Source organism: Pituophis catenifer, unplaced genomic scaffold, assembly GCF_029215685.1.
Source record: "Pituophis catenifer annectens isolate HBS135680 unplaced genomic scaffold, rPitCat1.0.hap2 SCAF_18, whole genome shotgun sequence".
NCBI classification, from domain to species: Eukaryota; Metazoa; Chordata; class Lepidosauria; order Squamata; family Colubridae; genus Pituophis; species Pituophis catenifer.
The window spans coordinates 9,410,186-9,422,305 of NW_027256898.1; the positions used below are offsets into that span (position 1 = coordinate 9,410,186).

The 12,120-nt window shown below is 46.9% G+C and overlaps 1 protein-coding gene across 2 annotated transcripts in view; it reads right to left on the reverse strand.

The window, feature by feature from the left end:
- Positions 1-12,120, reverse strand: part of CAPZB (capping actin protein of muscle Z-line subunit beta) — a 57,699-nt gene that overhangs the window by 25,793 nt on the left and 19,786 nt on the right. For both annotated transcript variants that reach the window (XM_070956016.1, XM_070956015.1), the window contains exon 2: positions 10,242-10,331. In XM_070956016.1, the coding sequence (XP_070812117.1) occupies positions 10,242-10,331 (90 nt within the window). The remainder of the gene's footprint in view (positions 1-10,241; positions 10,332-12,120) is intronic.

Below are 12,120 nucleotides of genomic sequence, written 5' to 3' on the forward strand. Positions count from 1 at the left end.
CTTTGGCGCTGAGTCACGCTGGCCACATGACCACGGAGATGTCTTCTGACAGCGCTGGCTCTTCGGCTTTGAAACGGAGAGGAGAACCGCCCCCTAGAGTCGGGAACGACTAGCACATATGTGCTAGTTACCTTTACCAATATAAAGAGAAGTGAATGAATCCTGCTGAATCAGTTACCTGTATGTGCTTTCTGAATGTGATTGCTGCTGCAAACTCTTGACAAAATGGACTTTCTTGGTTTTTGGGGAACCGGGGAAGCTTCTCGCGTGAGAAGTGAAACATTTTCGAAGAGAAAAAAAAAAAACCGCCAAGAAAGTCTAGTCGCCTTTTGGGAAAAAAAAGCACCTTTGGGATGGCGCAGGATTGTGTACACAGACAAAGGGTAAACACTCAACTCCTGTCCCGTTAGCGGGAGGGGGGCGCCCACTCGTGTGGTCTTACACAGCTCAACCGTAGCCATGTCTGCAGATGTGTCGTACAGCGTCTGCTTCTTGCCAAACTTGCTGTAAAGCAATTCCTGGAAGGGGACGACGGGGTAAGAACCTTTCAAAAATGGTAAATATTTATCATGGAAACCTAAGAACTGCTAAGAGAATAAGCTGACCGTGAATGGCAGCTTCATTTTTTTCCACTAGCTCATGCTCAAGGGTGGAGTTTAATGAGTTTTCTGGGCAACGTGCCAACCGTCGCGAGCAGTTAAGAGGGGGGAAAAAATTACCTGTACCTTTTTTTTTAAAAAAAAAGATGATATTGCTGAAATAACATATGCACAGCTGAAAGAGCAAAAGGCAAGTCATTTATAGGTAAGCTTTGAGTTACTAACTCTAAAATGTACTGCGTTATTCAGCTAACCCCTCTCTCTCACACACACACAGGCTCACAGATGCTTGCAAAAGAGGTGGGTTAATTAAACACTAATTTCAGATGCAAAAAAAAAAAAAAAACCTCCCAAATCCAATACCTGGGCCTTCCTTTAAGAATAATAATAACTTTATTGTCATTGTACATGTTTAGTTTTATGAAATTTCTATACCGCCCTTCTCCCAAGGGACTCAGGGCGGTGTACAGCCATAGTAAAACACATGAATTTATAAAATTTAAAACCAATTAAAATCAGATATATAAAATTTGGCCATCAAATTAAAAACACACATACACCCTTTTAAAATTCATATCATATTAGACCAGTCCAGCTTGCTGAAACAGGAGAGTCTTAAGGGCGCGGCAAAAAGTGCGCAGGTCGGGGCTAAGACAAAGCTCTAGGGGCAGCTCATTCCAAAGGGCTGGTGCCCCCACAGAGAAGGCTCTCCCCCTGGGTGTCGCCAGTCGGCATTGTTTGGGCGATGGCACCCTGAGGAGCCCCTCTCTGTGGGAGCGTATTGGCTGGTGGGAGATTGTTGCTGGCGGAAGGCGGTCTCGTATATACTCCGGTCCTAAGCCATGGAGCGCTTTAAAGGTGGTAACCAACACCTTGAATCGCACTCGGAAGACCAACGGAAGCCAGTGCAGCTCACGCAGGAGGGGTGTTACATGGGTACGCCGAGTCGCACCCATAACCACCCGCGCGGCCGCATTCTGGACCAGCTGGAGCCTCCGAGTGCTCTTCAAGGGGAGCCCCATGTAGAGAGCGTTGCAGTAGTCCAGACGGGACGTGACGAGGGCATGAGTGACATGTATACACAGTATACCCGGAATAATAAAAAGGTAAAGGTAAAGGTTCCCCTCACCCATATGTGCTAGTCGTTCCCGACTCTAGGGGGCAGTGCTCATCTCCGTTTCAAAGCCGAAGAGCCAGCGCTGTCCCAAGACGTCTCCGTGGTCATGTGGCCGGCATGACTCAACGCCAAAGGCGCACAGAACGCTGTTACCTTCCCACAAAAGGTGGTCCCTATTTTTTCTCCTTGCATTTTTTTAGGTACTTTTGAACTGCTAGGTTGGTAAAAGCTGGGACAAGGAATGGGAGCTCACCCCGTTACGCGGCACTAGGGATTCGAACAGCTGAATTGCCAACCTTTCGATTGACAAGCTCAGTGTCTTAGCCACTGATCTACCAGTTCCTTATCATCATCATCATCAAGAATAATAAGAATAATATAAAAGATCTGGTAAGTGCTGATGGGAAAAAGTTCTGTCTAAAATTTGGAGAGAAGTCAACAGTTTGAGGACACAATCCTGGCATGTCCGAACAACTAAGATACATGGTCAAAAGCATCACCTAAACGAAGCAAGGAACGCTTCATATGGCGTCTCCATCTTATCCCTTATAAAAGTCAAGTAGATGTCTTTAAAAGGTAGTCTTCGTTGAGTCTTCATTGACATACTCTTTCTCCAGGTTCGTTTCGTTCTTGAAGTCCCAAAAGTGCTTTTTTCCCAAGAGGCAACTGCACTTCACTGTTTTTCTTTGAAGACATTTCGCTTCTCATCCAAGAAGCTTCTTCAACTCTGACTGGTGGGAAAGAGAAGGATTTATACTCCTTGCAGACAGCTGGTCATTGGCATTCTTTTTAGAGAGTTGTTGAAGCCACCTGGAGGTCTATCTGCTCATTAAAAAATGCCAATGACCAGCTGTCTGCAAGGAGTATAAATCTTAGACAGATTAACAGAGTTGGAAAGGACCTTGTAGGTCATCTAGTCCAACCCCCCGCCCAAGCAGGAGACTCTACACCATTCCTGACAGATGACAGCCCAGTCTCTTCTTGAAAGCTTCCAGTGATGAAGCTCCCACAACTTCCCAAGGCAAGTACGCTCGCACAGAGTGGGCCTCCTCAGGGTGCCGTCCGCCAGACAATGTCGGCTGGCGACCCCCAGGGGGAGAGCCTTCTCTGTGGCGGCGCCCACCCTCTGGAACAACCTCCCCCCAGAGATACGTACAATAACAGACCTCCGGATTTTTCGTCAGGCCCTGAAAACCTATTTATTTCAACTAGCTGGGCTGGCTTGAGTTAAATTTTAAATTGATTTTAAATTGGGTTGTTTTAATTTACGGCCAAAATATCTAATTATTTTAAACTGTTTTTAAATTTTGTATGTCCTGTTTTTTACTTTGGCTGTTCACCGCCTTGAGTCCTATTTGGAGAAGGGCGGTATAGAAATTGAAACAAACAAATAAACAAATAAACAAATAAACAAATAAATAAATAAACTTCTGTTCCACTATCAGAAAATTCCTCCTTATTTCCAGGTTGAATCTCTCCTTGATCACTTTCCATCCATTATTCCTTGTCTGGCCTTCATGGAAAACAGCTTGACCCCCTCCTCTCTGTGGCAGCCCCTCAAATATTGGAAGACTGCTATCCTGTCTCCCCTGGTCCTTCTCTTCACTAGACTAGCCATGCCCAGTTCCTGCAACCGTTCATCGTATGTTTTAGCCTCCAGTCCCCTAATCCTCTTGGTTGCTCTTCTCTGCACTTTTTCTAGAGTCTCAACATCTTTTTTATAGTGTGGTGACCAAAACTGGATGCAGAATTCTAGGTGTGGTCTTACTAGGGCTTTATAGGGTGGTATTAGTACCTCCCTTGATCTTGATTGTATCCCTCAGTTAATGCAATTTAGGATTGCATTGGCTTTTTTTTTTTTGCTGCTGGCTCATATTTAGCTGATTGTCCACTAAGACTCCAAGATCCCTTTCACAGTCATTGCTATTAAGCCTGCTTTCACCCAGTCTATATGTGTACTTTTTGTTTTTCTTACCCAAGTGTAAGACTTTACTTTTCTCTACACTGAATTTCATCTTGTTAGATTGGGCCCAGTTGTCCAGTCAGCGCTGAAGAACCTTCTCGGATGAGAAGCAAAACGTTTTCAAGGAAAAATCAAGGAAGTCCAGTTGCCTCTTGGGAAAAAAAGCACCTTTGGGACAACCATGACCTAAATGACTGAGAATCTGCATAATAAGACAGTTGCTTGAGGACAAACTGCTTATTACAGTTACACACGCTTGTTAGTCTGAGGTATTCCCATCAATATTATGCTTACTGAAGTGGTACTAAAAGGGCCAGAGAGAGTCCATCTACAAAGACATCCAGTGGTGGTTGTACTGCCTGATGGATCGTGTTTTGGCCCACCAGTGGCCAGCGGATCTGGCAGCAGATTCGGACAGTGAGGAGGTTGGGGAGGAAGATGGGCCAGTCCTGGAGTCTGGGGAAGGCTGTGATGAGGGCTCTGCGTCAGAGGCAGAGAGGGGGCCAGGGCTGACTGACAGTTATCAGCTGCCTTCGGAGTCAGACATCGGTGAGGCAGAAGAACAGATAGAGCCTGTTCCCTGTGTGTGCATGCCCAACGTTGTCAGACGAAGGGAACAGCTAAAGAACAAAGGGCGACTCAGGAGTAAAGCCACAGGTGGACAATGAAGTGCCCCTCCCAGAGGGAATAAAAGAGGAGCGAAAGGGGAGGAGAGTTTACAGGAGACAATTAGTTTGCTTAATTGATTCGTGACTCTCCGAGAATCCTTGCCAAGTTTTGAAGATATCGGCCTGGCAGCTCTCCAAGCCAGGTAAGGTCAGTGACTGGAAATTCTCCCTTGAAAGACTTTTGCTGGATGTGAATGAGAGGAATTCATAGTCACTTAATAAAAAGGGTTTTTTTTTTTGTCAGGACAAGGAGTCATGCTTCATGCTCTTGGGAAGCCTAGGTCAGAACAGATCGATCTCATGAACCCTACAAGCTCAGGAAGGCCCACACCACCTCAAAACTTGAGACCACCTTCCCGTAAAGGCCCGGGCTTTCTGAGGATGAATGAGACCACTATTTTGGGAAGGGTCTACAAAAGAAGGGCTATGCCTGAAGGGGCAAGGGAGATCAGGCATAGGCAAAAAGGAAGCCAAATTGGGAGGGGTGGGGGGGGGAAAAACCCAAGCTTGCGATGCCTCACAAGAGTCTCTTTGTCCCCCCCCCCCCCGGCCTAGCTGGAGTTAACGAACCAGGTATGGGGGTAGAGTTTTAATTAAAAAACCCGAGCCATCTTTCTAGCCAGCAAGACAAGCGGCCACCTGTGTAGAGTTGGAAACCCAATACCTTTCCTAAGCAGCTGGCCGAGCCTTCGCTTCCTGCTCTAAAGGCCAATCGGGTGGAGTTTAATATTCATGGATCAAGACAGGGATGAGTGTGTCAAACCAGGTCTTTGGGGGGGGGGGAATGACAGCCGGCCGTGGGAACTTGTCCACTTTTCAGGGCTTCCCCTCCCCCAAGGGGAGGGGGGGAAGGGAAGGGGGGAGATGCTTCTGGGATCCGGCTTTCCATTCAGGTCAATATGGGCAATGTTAGTCCCCGCCGGGCCCCATCACGGAGGCTGGAGAGAAAAACCACAGAACACCCAAGCCCAGAAAATGGAATTTGGGTCGACAAGAACTTGCAGAAGAGCTACTGAGCTTGGTGGGCCTTCCGTTGCTCTTCAGACCTTCCAAGTAGAACAAACCACCTTTTGCATTTGAGAGCTTTGAAGAGGCTGAAAGGCAATTTTCTGAAGGACCCAGGGGTGAAATGCTACCGGTTCAGGCAAATAGGTAGTAAAAAATACTTTTTAAAAAAAAATTGGCCACGCCCTCCTAGTCACATGACGCCCCCCCAAGCCACACCTACAGAACCGGTAGGAAAAAAATTTGCGTTTCACCCCTGGAAGGACCCCTTTAGAAAAAGAAGAAGAAGAAAAATTCTCTCCCAAGATGAGAATTGCAGAATTATGTGCCACGGGATGAAAAAAATCAGACGCTTTATGGGATCTGCGGAAAACTGATTTTTCAATGCTCCGTTGACCTAAGAAGCAAGAGTAGATGTGTTCCGCGACGGCCTCCCACGCGCGCCCAGCCTCCCAACGTCCGTTCCGAATGCTCGGTCCTCGCTTTGGACTGAACAGAACCGACAGAAAACGAAAGGATTTGTCTGGAAAACGGCGCCTCTAAAGCCCGTTTTTTCCGCACAGAATTATTCTGAGGCTGTGCAACATCGGTTCGGCGTTTAACCCGCGGTTCACCTTTCTGCCATAAATGCAAAGGGGGAGCTGCCCGCATTCTTTCCTGCTCGCTGGTTGCAACCGACTGTAAAAATATGTGCTTCGTTTGGCCAGCTGGGAGAGAGAGAGAGAGAGAGAGATTTAGAGGCTGATCCGTCTTGTGCAGATCCAAAAAGATCTGGTGGAACAGTCTCAGGGAAGCGGTCCAGCTCCATTATTTTATTTTATTTTATCTTTTTATTTTATTTTTTTTAATAAAGTGGCTTCTGTTCCAATGCATAACTCAGCCTGTCTGGATGGATTTATACTAAGAGGACCTAAGGTTAATGGCTTGGTGGTAATTTGAGACTTTTCCTTTTACAGCCACGGTGGAAAACTGGCTTGCGTTGAGGGAGGTGAAGTTAATTTTGGCCAAAGCCCTCGTTTCAGCCAAGGACCCCAAATTCGGAGACCCCGTGGTTGCTCCAGCATTTGAGACACGGCAACTGCCCGGTTCAGAAGGTCATTCAGAAAAAGGATGCCAGGCCTTTAAAAAAAAAAAAAAAATCTGCCAGCCGGCTGGCCGGCCATCTCTTCCCATTGAGGTGCTGAAGCCTAGAAGAGGAGCATCCAGGGTTAGGGTTAGGGGTGTAAAACGCTGGATTTTAGAGAGGTGCAACCGGGCCCATCTCCAAGGCCGTTTCTTGGGACAAAGTGGTGGAGCGGTGACTCAAACAAGATGACCTACAAGATCAAGAGAGGTACTAATACCACTATATAAAGCCTTAGTAAGACCACACCTAGAGTACTGCATCCAGTTTTGGTCATCACACTATAAAAAAAGATGTCGAGACACAAGAAAGATACGTATCGGAATGGAGAAGATGGATTGATTATATTCAATATAAGTATCAGACAAGAAAATATCAAATAGCTTATGAATGAATGTTAAGTATTAGAAGTATTATGTTATCTATAGTGGAGTTAAGGTTTGGGGGGGGGAGTTAGTAGTTTGAGGATAAGTAGGTTAATTTAGCTTATGATTGTTAAATGAAACACCTTGTATTTTGCTCTGGGAAGTCTGGAGGGGAGGGTGGGATGAGGGGAGGGAAGGGGAGGGGGGAACATGGGGGGAAGAAAATTCTTTTTTTTTCTGTAAAACTTTTCAATAAAAAAAAAAAAGATGTTGAGACTCTAGAAAAAGTGAAGAGAAGAGCAACCAGGATGATGAGGGGACTGGAGGCTAAAACATACAATGAACGGTTGCAGGAACTGGGCATGGCTAGTCTAGTGAAGAGAAAGATCAGGGGAGACATGATAGCATCTTCTAATATTTGAGGGGCTGCCACAGAGAGGAAGGGGGTCAAGCTATTCTCCAAAGCACCCGAAGGCCAGACAAGGAATAATGGATGGAAACTGAGCAAGGAGAGATTGAAGCTGGAAATAAGGAGAAATTTTCTGACAGTGAGAACAATCAATCAACCCATGGAACAGAAGTTGCCTTCGGAAGTTGTGGGAGCTTCATCCCTGGAAGCTTTCAAGAAGAGACTGGACTGCCATCTGTCAGAAATGGTGTAGTCTCCTGCTTGGGCGGGGGGTTGGACTAGATGACCTACAAGGTCCCTTCCAACTCTTGTTATTCTGCCTATCTGTAAGATCCACAGCCATCTGCTTGGGTTCCTGAGCTGCAGAGGGAGGAAAATGGGTGGCCCGCGCACCAACCCAAGGTCCTCAACGCTTCCGCGCCCAGTTCTCAGCTTCCTTTTCCCCTTATTTACGCAAACCACCAGGCAAATTACAACGCTGTCCTTTACACACACACAGAGATATAACAACAATAAATTCTGCGTGCGTGCCTCAGTCACACACAGGGTACGAATCTGCACAGCCAGGACAAAACGTTGCTTCAGAGCAGGCCTGGCGTTTCAGATGCTTTCCACTCGCAGGGAGCGCGGCCTCCGTTCCTCTCCTCTAAAGGTCCCGCAGCGCGCAGCCCGCTTTCTAAATTCCTCCGCTGCCCCAAGAGGCCAAGCTGCCCGTTGAGCAATCATTAAGTGTTCCTCTTGGACTGGGTAAACCGGCACGCACGCTCCTATTTTCAGGCAAGGCTTCAGAGAGACCCCTTGACTGACAGGAGCGCTAATGAACTCTAATTGCAAACTTAGCAGCCCGTGAAAGAAGGCGCGGAAGACAGCTGGGCTAATGGGCGAGGAAGGTCATCCACCAGGGGATTTGGGGAAAGGGCGCTGACCCAGAAAGGACCCCGCCTGCCTGCCTGCCTGCCTGCCTGGACGCGCCCTTGCGTTTCATGTTCAAGTTAGGCCTTCTCCTCGGTCAGCGCAAATCGCATCTGGCAAGGCCATCAACGGCTGCTCCGGGGACCACGGAGACCAGCACTAAGCGGCAAACATAAAGCTTGGCCTTTGGGGTCCCGGCTAAAGGAGTTGATTGGGGGAGCATTTCTTTCGCTGGACGACCTTCAGTGGCCTTCCTGAAACTGGGGAGAGCGGAGAGATGTGAGGCCGGCCTGGCGGTGGCGTCGCTCAGACGGGTAAAACTGACATTACAAAAAACCAAAACCAGCCGGAAACTCAGAGCAATGAATTCTACATGGCCGCGCGGGTGATTATGGGAGCGACGTGGCACTCTCATGTAACACCTCTCCTGCGCGAGCTGCACTGGCTCCCGGTGGTCTTCCGGGTGCGCTTTAAGGTGTTGGTTCTCATCTTTAAAGCGCTCCATGGCTTAGGGCCAGGGTATCTGCGAGACCTCCTGCTGCTACCGATAACCTCCCACTGGCCAATACGCGCTCACAGAGAGGGCCTCCTCAGGGTGCCGTCGGTCAAGCAATGTCGGCTGGCGGCCCCCGGGGGAGAGCCTTCTCTGTGGGGGCACCCGCCCTGTGGAATGAGCTACCCCCAGGGATACAACTGATCCCGGACCTCCCGTAAGGCCCTGAAGACTTATTTATTCCAGCAAGCCGGCCTAGTCTAAAGGGTTTTTAAATGGGATTTTTTAAATTTTATAGACTTGGGGTTTTAAATTGGGAGGCCGATGGATTTAATCTTTTTTAATTATCTTAACTTTTGTATTGTATGTATTTTAATTTTGGCTGTTCACCGCCCTGAGTTCCTTTTGGGAGAAGGGCGGTATACAAATTAAATTAATAAATAAATAATAAATAAATAAATAAATACACGCCTTGGCTCTTCTTCCTTAGTTAAGCAGAAAGAAATAAGAAAAGGTGGGATTTGAGAGTGCCCTTGCAAGTGCATCTTCGGGCTCTCACCTCAAAGGTGGCTCACTCAAATGGGGGTCCACACTGGGTTTTGAATTCTCCTGGGGAACAAGAAACCCCAGGAGGATGAGATTGTCATGCCCCCCCCCCCCCCCCGGTCGGAGCCTGAATCTGCAGAGGAAGATGATCTCCCTCAGCTCCATTTCTGGCTCAAGGGGGCAGCTTCGTTGGCTTGGGAGGAAAATGGGGAGGAGCAGGCCCAGTCAGCCCGGGGCCTTTCAGGATTGGGATGGCTTGTAGGTAGGGAGGAAGTGGGGAACAGGATGACCGAGAGGCTAAAGCAGTGAATATGAGACAGAGCTCAGGCGATGAGCCAGGAACCAGCCCCTCCTGATCCGCAAGCACGGAGAGTGGAGAGAAGGCAAGAACAACGCAGACTGACCCGGCTTCTCGGGAGGAGAGTGCCCCGCCCCTCTTCACAAGGCACACCTGGGGACTGAGATTTAAGGAGACGCTGTGGGGAGGGGCATTTGTCGGGGAACAAAACGCTGAAATTCCTGGAGCGTCAAGTCCCGACGTTTGAACTTTCCTGGATTCCTTGCATTCTTTCTGGATTCCTTGCCTTGCTCTTTTGATTCCTGAACTCCTCAACTTGTCCTGCTGGATTTCTTGCTTTGCAACCATGGTGCTCACAGCATTGGGCTGGACTATTTGCAGCCAGAAGCTACTTGAGAGAGGTGTGGGTGTGTGTCATCACTTTGCTCTGGTACTTGCCAGAAACGTGGGAGCGTTTGGGGAAATTTGAAGCAATAAAGGGGGGGGGGTTTGAACTGCCAGCTACCTGTGTTGCCTCTGTGCCGTGCCCTGGGTCATCACAGAAATATAAACAAACCAACAGAGCCAAGACACCCCCTCCCCAAACAACCTCGCTCTCCAACCCAAGCAGGGCGAGACAAGCCGCTCTCCAGCAAGACAGGAGTTTTTAAAGAGGCAGGGGATTCTTTTGGATCTATCAGATCTCCAGCAGCTTCTGCAGAACATGAAAGGGACTAATGTGCGCGCGATGCCCGCCTACTCACCAAATCAATCAGGTCGCTGAGGTTTTTCTCTATTTGCTGGGGAGGAAGACGCCTCATCAAATCCAAGGCACAGTCCAGCTGCTGTTCACTCTGGGAAAAGAAGAAAAAAAAAAAGAAGAAAGTGACGTACGACAAATTTAGCAAACATAAATTCAACATGAAGACTGGCCAACCAGTGGGATGGGCATGATCTCATAATCAGACAGATCATCATCTTCTTTTAACAACCCCATAATCCCTTGCGGGGTGGAATTTGGGCAACTGAATGGAGCTAGCAGAGTGTTTTACTGCCCGGATGCCCTTCCTGTCGCCAACGCGGAGTTTTGTTCAGCAGATGTATTTTCATTGTGCAGGTGGCATTTAGCACCAGCCAGGATCGTAAACATTTATCCCAATATGAGTTCGAATTGCTGGAAATGTGGCCATCAACAAGGCACCTACTATCACTGTTGGTGGACCTGTGCCCAAGTGAAAAAATTCTGGAGGATGATACGGAAATGGATCTCAGAAATAACAGGAGACACTATTGATTCAGAACCAAAAATGTTTCTCCTGGGAATTCTGAAAACAGAATATGCAAAAAAGAAAAGGTACTTAATTACACACATAGTAACAGCTGCAAGAATCTCCTTCGCCCAGTATTGGAAAGAAAAAAAGTTACCACCTGAAGAACACATAATCAGGAAAATATTGGAGTGCGCTGAAATGAACAAACTAACACTAGAAATCAATGATAGAGAGGATACGGATTATTATAGCGTGTGGGATATGTGGTATGAGTGGTTAGAGAAAAGAAAAGTGAAGCTTGAGAGAGTTTAAAGTTTAATTCAATAATTAATTTATAATGGTTATACAGAAATGAGCAGTACTACCTGTAGTACCAACTAGATGTAAGAATATGTAAATAACAAGTAAATAATATGTATATATGTATTAACACCATGGAACCGGAAATGTTGGAATTGTATTATAATAATTTCACAATAAAAAATTATATATATATATATATATATATTCATTGTGCCCAGAGAAAGAAGTATTTGCCTCTATTTAGGATTGAACTCATAGTCTCCTGATTGTGAGGCGAGAACTCCACCTCTAAACCACTCTAGACATCGGACAGATGTTGGGGTAGAAACGGGGGGCCTTGAGTTTGCGAAGCCAGGACTCTGGCAATATGTGGTGCCATCCTTTGGGCACACGGATGACAAAGTCCATCAGTCCTGGGATGAGGTCAACGGTAATCAAGCTCTCTGCCAAGTGGAAACTCAACCAATGCACATGATGGATCAGGGGACGGCTGTTCCCAGAAGACACCCCGCAAACAACCTTACAATTCAGCATCAACTGTCTTAAACCCCACCACCCATCCCTACCCAGCAATCAAACCTTCCTATTGCCCCAACAAAGATGGAGGAGGAAGTGGTGGGCACTGCTTTGGGAATTGGGGTTCATATCTGTACTTTCGTTCTCCCTCCACCACCCGACTCCAAGGCAAAGCCAGAAAGGGCAGATAAAATAATATGACAAAAAGAGACCAAATTGCCTATCGAGAAAGAAGACAACTTGTGTTTGACTTCACAATGCTCCTCCTCCTCCTCCCAGACGGGGCTGGAATTTCCCCTCCCCTTCGGTGTCCAGAACACAAGGTGGATAAAAATCAATGTTTTTTTTTTTAAATCAAAAAAATCAGATTTTTAAAATAATTTAAATCGGATTTTTTAAAAAAAAAAAAATTCATCCAATTTATTTTAATAAAATGCTTTTGGAGTAAAAACAAAAAATCTATCCAAATATAGCTTTCTATTTAAGATGCATTAATAATTTAGCTCATGCAGCATGAAATGGAGCTTAGTTATGTCGCACGAAGCTGTATATT